Here is an 8,275-nt window from a genome sequence, read left to right on the forward strand (position 1 = left end):
TGCAATCTAGAAATCATCAAAAAGATCTCAGAACTCAGAAATACTATTTTATTCTAATGTTTTTTTTAAATTGTGTTTTTTATTTGTTTTAGTTGTTTACATTTATAAAATGGTTCACTCATGTCATTTCAAACTATTCAAAATATTTTATTCTAGGTCTGCAACTTAGAAATGTTAAAAAAAAAACATAAATTCTACAACTATTTTATTTTATTTTAATATTTTTATTTTATTTTATTTTATTCTAGGTCTGCAACCTATAAACATTAAAAAAGATCAAAGAACTCAGAAATCTTTTTATATAGTTATTTTTGTATTTTATTGTATATAATACATCATTGTAGTTCATTAATAATGCATTTATTTACTAATAAACTATCACGATTATTATAAGTTATTCTAATGATAATTTCCCCCAAAATGCAGTAACAGTCTCACCGTTGTCGCCCCAGTCGGAGTTCCAGGAGTTTGCCACCAGCCAGTACAGCGTCCCGTTCTCTTCTCCCCATCCCAGCACTTTCACAGCATGTCCGCCCAGTTCAGAGCCGGTCACGTGCTGGTAAACACCTGAGAGATGAGAGCAAATAATGCTGTGTAGCCCTGTGCACAGCAGATGATTGTTAAAGATTAAAGCGTGTGCTCTCTGACCGCTCTTGTAGAGCAGGAAGTCCTCATAGACGGTGAAGGCCGCCTCCACCGGCCCTCCGCTGTAAAGTTCAGTCATGATCTGCTGCTGGTCCGAGGGAAGGTTATACGCTTTATAGCCTGCAGGAGGCGAAAGAGACACGTAACGAGAAGACTAGAGTAGAGCAGGGGTTCTCAACTCTGGCCCTCGAGGTCCACCTTGATCAAACTCACCTGCCTGTCACTATTTCAGCTTGATGAGCTTGTTCAGGTGTGTGTGATTAGGGTTGTTCGGGTGTGTGTGATTAGGGTTGTTCGGGTGTGTGTGATTAGGGTTGTTCGGGTGTGTGTGATCACCGGAGCACGGCGGCCGTGTCCCGTTCACGTGATGCTCGCAGGGCGAGATGCTGTACGGTCTGCAACCTAGAAACGGTCAAAGAGACCTCAGAATTTTTCAACTATTTTTTATTTAATTTAATATGTTTTATTTAATTTAATATATTTTTAATTAATTAAATTTTTATTTTTATTTTATTTTTTAATTTTGTATGGTATTTTATTCTAGGTTTGCAACCTAGAAATGTTCAAAAACCTATTTGTAGAACTATATTATAAATATTATTTTTTAAATATATTTTGTATTTATTAATTCTTTTAAAAAATCTATTTTATTTTGTTTTATTTTATTTTATTTTATTATGTCTGCAGCCTAAAAACATTCAGGAACTGCTCCACAATTCTACAACTATTTTATTCTAATACAATATTTATTTATTTTATTTTATATTTTATTTTATTTTATTTGCCTGCAATCTAACTCAGGAATACTATTTTATACTAATGTTTTTTTTTATTGTGTTTTTTATTTGTTTTAGTTGATTACATTTATAAAATGGTTCACTCATGTTATTTCAAACTCGTATTAATTTTGTTTTTGTAACTCAGAGGGAGATATTTAGTGTAATGTTCATGCCTTCATGCTATCAGGGTCCATAAAAGTGTGTTGTTGCACGTTTGAGAAATAGAAACTTTTTAAAACCTCTACACTTAACCTCAGTTCTGCTATTGTATTTGACGAGCTTCAGTTCATTTATTCTTGTTGAAAGGCTGAAAAGATCCAGATGAGATCAACATGCAGCTTTTTACAACGAAACCACAGTTCTGATCCAGACTCACCCACGTTAGAGCCATACAGTCCTCCGGTCACCAGACCGGATTTAGTCCAGTAATCCCACGCTTCTGATGGAAAACCTCCAGAACACCTGCCTCGGGAAAAACAAACATCACAGCATTTCATGAGGATTTAATACAGATTCTGTCTCAGATGTTTCTACTAAAACTCCTAATAGCAGAAACGTTTAAAAAGAACTCTACACCTATTTTATTTTAATATTTTTTATTTTATAAAAAAAAAAAAGTATTTTATTTATTTACTTATTTAGTCATTTTAGAACATCATGTTAAATTAAATAAAAAATTTAAATGCTGCCTTGGCAACTAGCTGTTTTATTTTCAAGTTTAAGTTCTATATATTTTATTTCAGTCATCGTTTATTTTATTTCAAGTAACAAGGATGTTTTTTTTAGTTTAGTTTAGTTCACTATAATAACGGTGGGAGCAGCTCAGATCATCTGATGAGGAATGATTGAGTTGATATTGAAAGCTCTCTGAGGTTTGATACATTAGCTGTTCGTTTCATCTCCTCTGTGTTTTATTTTCGTGGTCAGACGCACCCGAATCCGCACTGTTCACAGCAGGACAGCAGGTCTTCGGCTGAGATCTCCACCGAAACGCTCCCTTTGCTGTGGATGCAGATGCGATCAGAGATGGCCTCGACCGCGCCGAACGCCTGCGGGACACAAACACATGCTCACACACACACACACAGACACAGACACAGACACACACACAGACACACACGCTCACACGCACACCACGCACACGCGCACGCGCAGACACACACACACACACTCACACGCTATGACTGCAGGAGGTGGTTTTTACCCAGCAGGAGCCGCAGGAGCCCTGATCCCGGATCTGACTGAGGGACTTACAGTAAGGCCACTCCGTCCGCGGGTCGAAACTGACAGGAAGGTTCATGTTGGCGGCATGTTTCACCCTACACATGGACAAAACACACAATTTATCCATTTTTAAAAAAAATGTTTTTATTTATTACAATTCATTTAATTAACTTTAAACAAACAAATAAATAAATATTATTTAATTTAATTATAAAAAAAAAACTTTCTATATGTTTTCTGTTTGTCAATGCAATAAATGACTCATCATGCATTATTCTGTTACACGACATGCACTTTCAAAAACACTTTCCACAAAAAACTTTGTCAGCATAAAGTAATACAATAAATGTACAATCGATTTATTGATCATTTGTAAATGGCAATTATTTATTTATTTAACAATTTATCGAATTATTTGCACAATATTGCCATAGTATATTAATAGTTCTAATTATAAATGTTATTTATTTTATTTATTGTTTGTTTGTTTGTAGTGAAAATCAGCATAAATAACACAATAAATGTACAATCAATTTGTTTGTACAATATTACCAAATGTAAAAATTTATTGTATGTGCAGTGAAAATCAGCATAAATTAATATACATTAATATATATCTTTATTTTTTCGCATTACCAAAATAAGAATTTTCTTTTTTTTAATTGTTTAATTAAAAATATACTGTATTTTAGAATAGCAACCCTGACGATGAGATACAGATACTAATTTCTGTTTATAGTTTCCAATAAAATGATTGTGCATTCTATAATCAATCATGTAAAATCCACTTGTTGTTGCAATACAATAAAGCAAATACAAATGTACATTTATGCATTTGGCAGATGCATTTTTATCAGTTCATGCATTCCCTGGGAATCGAACCCGTGACCTTGGCGTTACAAGTGCTGTGATCTACTGATTGGACTATATGCACAACAATCAAAGAATCTTAGCATGCAAATCAATTGCATTTAGTAATTCATTTGTAATTAATTAGGAATGCAAAAACATCATCTTGTTTAAAACCAGTTTAGAGGACGATCTACTGTTGTTTAGTCTCTCAGACCCCAAACAGAACAAGAAGGTGCATGCAGTATATCATCTACAGCATATCATATCATATGATAACATGTGATTATTGTCACTCACGTATCAGGCAGTCGCGGTCCCTTCAGCAGCGTTCCACAGAGAGACTTCAGATGTCCATGCTTCACGTTCTGGAAGTTCACACCCGCCTGAGAAGAAACGAAAGAGGAAGAGAGAGCGGTGAACAGGTGCATCAGAGACAGTCAAGATGTTTTCTCTCATCACCTCCAAACACCACAGTAAAACACAGTAAAGCTCTCACTGTCCACGTGGTCTTGGCCGTGTTGATGAAGTTGATCATGTCATGTGACCGAGCGGAGAGCTGTGGGAAGCCGCAGGTGATGCACAGCAGAGCAGACAGGAAACAAAGACGCCACATCCTGAGAACAAAGTACATTATTAGCATCACAGGCTCAGATTTACGGCTGATAGTTAAGATTTAATATTCATGTGCATGAAAAAAATTTAATGAATAAGAAAAAATAATGAAACAACCAAATAAAGAAACAAATAAGACTATTAATTAAAATGATAAAAAACAAAACAAAATAAAAACCGTACAAAATAATTATTTAGAATTTTGTTGATTCAAACTTTGAAATTGTATTCAATTTTATTGCAATATTTGCTTAGCCATGTTTGTAATATTCATGTGAATTAAAAAGAAACTATAAAAAATGAGGACTATTAATAATAAAAAATATATATATTTAAATGTGATAAAATCTATAATATGCATAAATACATATTTTGTTATTTAAAATTTGATTATATTTAAATAACCATGCTTGTAACATTCATGTGAATAAAAAAGACAAATTAGGACTAATAAAAAACAAGACTATTAATTAAATAATTAACATTTCAAAAATATTAAAACTTAAAACAATTTAAATATAATTATATACACAATCTAAATTAAAATGTAAATGCATATTAAATATTTATTTAGATTTTTTTTAAACTTGCTACAATGTCATTGAAATATTTGACTAACCATGTTTGTAATATTCATCGGTATAAAAAAAGACTAATAAAGTCTAATAAAAATTAAGACTATTATTCATTAAAATATAAAATATATTTAAATGAGATAAAATAAATTAAAAAATAAAATGCAAAATTAAAACCATTGTTTAGATTTTTTTTTTTATTATTAAAACCTATTGCAATGTCATGGAAATATTTGATTAACTGTTTTTAACATTCATTGGTATAAAAAAGACTAATAAAGACTAATAACATTTAAGACTGTAAATAATTAAAATATAAAATGTATTAAAAAAAAGATCAAATCTAAATAAAATATTCAATAGAAATATAGATTATTATTAGAAACATTTGATTAACCATGTTTCGAAGTCTATAAAACATTTGTAAAGGATTATGCTACACAATTGTCAATGTAAAAATGTTTCTGATAAAATTAAAATCAGTCGGAAACATCTCATGCCACATTATTTCAAATTCATTTTAAACACTGATATCCTGTTTTTACATTGCAAAAGCAAACTGTACCTGAGCATCAGATTCTGTTCCTCTATCTTTGAAACTGAAGAGTCACAAAGTGACAAAATGTGAAATTTGCTGCGTTAAAACACCCTCATGCAGTAAAACATCATGTGACAGACTGTCAGGTGGCATTTACAACATCACAAGACAAAGGTCTGACACGGAGAAAGTGTTTATGTCTGCAGATATGAACACGAGACAAACATCTGACCTTTTGATTTAGAACTGTGTTTACTTTCATCAGAGCAACAAAGACAAAAATCTCACATTTATACAAAATACACCATCTTCATGCTGCTGGAGTGCTCTGGGTGGTTGCCAGGGTGTTGCTATGTGGTTTCACTAGTGTTACAGTTGCTGGAGCGTTGCTAGGATGTTGATATGTGTTAGTGTTTCTAAGATAATCTGGATGGTTGCCATGGTGTTGCTAAGTGGTCGCTATGTTGTTATAATTGCTGGAGCATTGCTAGTAAGTTGTTGACTGTTGTTACAATGTTCCAGGTAATTGTTATAATGTTTCAAAGGCAATCTGGATGGTTGCCAGGGTGTTGCTAAGTGGTCGCTATGTTGTTATAGTTGCTAGTAAGTTGTTGACTGTTGTTACAATGTTCCAGGTGATTGCTAGAGTGTTTCTAAGGCAATCTGGATGGTTGCCATGGTGTTGCTAAGTGGTCGCTATGTTGTTATAGTTGCTGGAGCGTTGCTAGTAAGTTGTTGACTGTTGTTACAATGTTTCAGGTGATTGCTATAATGTTTCAAAGGCAATCTGGATGGTTGCCAGGGTGTTGCTAAGTGGTCGCTATGGTGTTATAGTTGCTGGAGCGTTGCTAGGATGTTGCTGTGTTGTTACAGTGTTCCAGGTGATTGCTATAATGTTTCTAAGGCAATCTGGATGGTTGCCAGGGTGTTGCTAAGTGGTCGCTATGTTGTTATAGTTGCTGGAGCATTGCTAGTAAGTTGTTGACTGTTGTTACAATGTTCCAGGTAATTGCTATAATGTTTCAAAGGCAATCTGGATGGTTGCCAGGGTGTTGCTAAGTGGTCACTATGTTGTTATAGTTGCTAGTAAGTTGTTGACTGTTGTTACAATGTTCCAGGTGATTGCTAGAGCGTTTCTAAGGCAATCTGGATGGTTGCCATGGTGTTGCTAAGTGGTCGCTATGGTGTTATAGTTGCTGGAGCGTTGCTTCGATGTTGCTGTGTTGTTACAGTGTTCCAGGTGATTGTAAGAGTGTTTCTAAGGTAATCTGGGTGGTTGTCATGGTGTTGCTAAGTGGTTGCTATGGTGTTATGGTTGCTGGAGCGTTGTTTGGATGTTGCTATGTTGTTACAGTGTTACAGGTTATTGCTTTATGTTGCTATGGTAATCTGAGTGGTTGCCCGGGAGTTGCTAAGGGTTTGCTAACTTGTTAATAGCTGCTGGAGCGTTGCTGTGCTGTTGCAGTGTTCCAGGTGTTTGCTAGAGCGTTGCTAAGGTAATCTGGATGGTTGCCAGGGTGTTTGCTAAGGTGTTATAGTTGCTAGAGTGTTGCTAGGATGTTGTTAGGTGGATGCTACGGTTCTCCAGGTGATTGCTAAAATAATCTGTGTAGTTGGCAAGGTGTTGCTATGTGGTTTCTATAGTTTTATAGTTGCTGGGGTGTTGCTAGGATGTTGCTGTGTTACAGTGTTCCAGGTGATTGCTAGAGTGTTGCTAAGGTAATCGGAGTGGTTGCCAGGGTGTTGCTAAGTTCCCAAATGCTACAATACACATCAACATTCAATGAATCCAATGAAATCCAATTTTAATATATTTATTATCTCTAAATGTATTTACAAATCAAGCTCCCACATTACATAGCAATGCTAATTAAAATGAACTTTGATATGTAAAAAGTTCTTGCTAGCTTTTCCACATAAAAGCTGAATATTAAGGACACTTTACAGTCGTCTGCTGTAGTTCAAACGCCAGATATTTGGTTTTTACTCCGCAGTGACTAAATATTCAAACTGACCCAATGAAAATGGACCAATTCATGTGCAAAACCAGACTGTAATCCAGCGTTTCACAGTGTTGAGATGAGACCTGACCGAAGATAAACTCGTTTGATGTTTGCACACATATGTTCTGAAAACATACAATCTGAAGCCATACGATGTGCGACAAACCTCAAAACCACACGAGTGAATCTCAACCTGTCAAGAACATGTCCGGGACATTTTACACCCCATAATCAAAAGAAAAAATAAAATAGTATTTTTTGGATGATTCAAAGTTTGTGCAAAAATTACATTATTTTCATAATTTCACATTTTTTTTAATATATTTTATATTAAATTTTTTACATTCTTTTATTTTACTGTGTAATGAAAATAATGCAATAAAACATAATGCATTATTTTCATTACAAAATTTCTTAGTGCTGATATTAGATTTCTGTAAATAAAATAAAATGTATAAAATAATTTATATTATTATTATTATACCATTATTGTTTTCCGCATTATGAAGTATCATAATATATTCTATTATTATGATATATATATATATATAAATATAATAAATTACAATGCAATAACATTAATAATAAAAAAAAAAACAGTCTTCGCACATATCAGCAAACTAAACTAACATGTGACGAATAGTTTTAAATCACCAGACTGCAACCGCTTGAAAGTCTGCGTATAATTGAGAGCTTTTAAAGGAACCAAACAAATCTCTGTCCAAATGACAGACTGTGATTTTTATATTGGGATGAAAACTTTTTCTGCACGTGTGCTTAACATTTAGGGTGATTTGATGGAACAAAACAGAAAATCAACAGAAAAACCTCAGCGTCACAGAAAATAACTTCTTATTTTAAGTTAAGAATAATTAACATTTGAGAGTCTCAAACGTAGCTACATAAACATCCATCAAAGACGCACAACTGAACAATCAGATCATATTTCACCACAAAAAAAAAGAAAAACAACATACATAAACACTAATTCTATATATAAAAATTATATAGTTTTAATTTGTTTTGAACAGTTTTTATACACACACA

The 8,275-nt window shown here is 33.5% G+C and overlaps 1 protein-coding gene across 1 annotated transcript in view; it reads right to left on the reverse strand.

The window, feature by feature from the left end:
* ctsbb (cathepsin Bb) overlaps positions 1–5,308 on the reverse strand; it is a 7,117-nt gene extending 1,809 nt beyond the window's left edge. The window contains exons 1-9 of the mRNA XM_016538192.1: positions 5,253–5,308; positions 3,997–4,114; positions 3,798–3,883; positions 2,629–2,743; positions 2,358–2,473; positions 1,801–1,886; positions 922–1,047; positions 649–768; positions 439–567 (exon numbers count right to left, since the gene is read on the reverse strand). Coding sequence (XP_016393678.1) covers positions 439–567; positions 649–768; positions 922–1,047; positions 1,801–1,886; positions 2,358–2,473; positions 2,629–2,743; positions 3,798–3,883; positions 3,997–4,114; positions 5,253–5,260 — 904 coding nt within the window. The 5' untranslated portion in view covers positions 5,261–5,308. The remainder of the gene's footprint in view (positions 1–438; positions 568–648; positions 769–921; positions 1,048–1,800; positions 1,887–2,357; positions 2,474–2,628; positions 2,744–3,797; positions 3,884–3,996; positions 4,115–5,252) is intronic.
* Between the last annotated feature and the right edge of the window lie 2,967 nt (positions 5,309–8,275).

Source organism: Sinocyclocheilus rhinocerous, unplaced genomic scaffold (assembly GCF_001515625.1).
Source record: "Sinocyclocheilus rhinocerous isolate Xijiao unplaced genomic scaffold, SAMN03320098_v1.1 scaffold936, whole genome shotgun sequence".
NCBI classification, from domain to species: Eukaryota; Metazoa; Chordata; class Actinopteri; order Cypriniformes; family Cyprinidae; genus Sinocyclocheilus; species Sinocyclocheilus rhinocerous.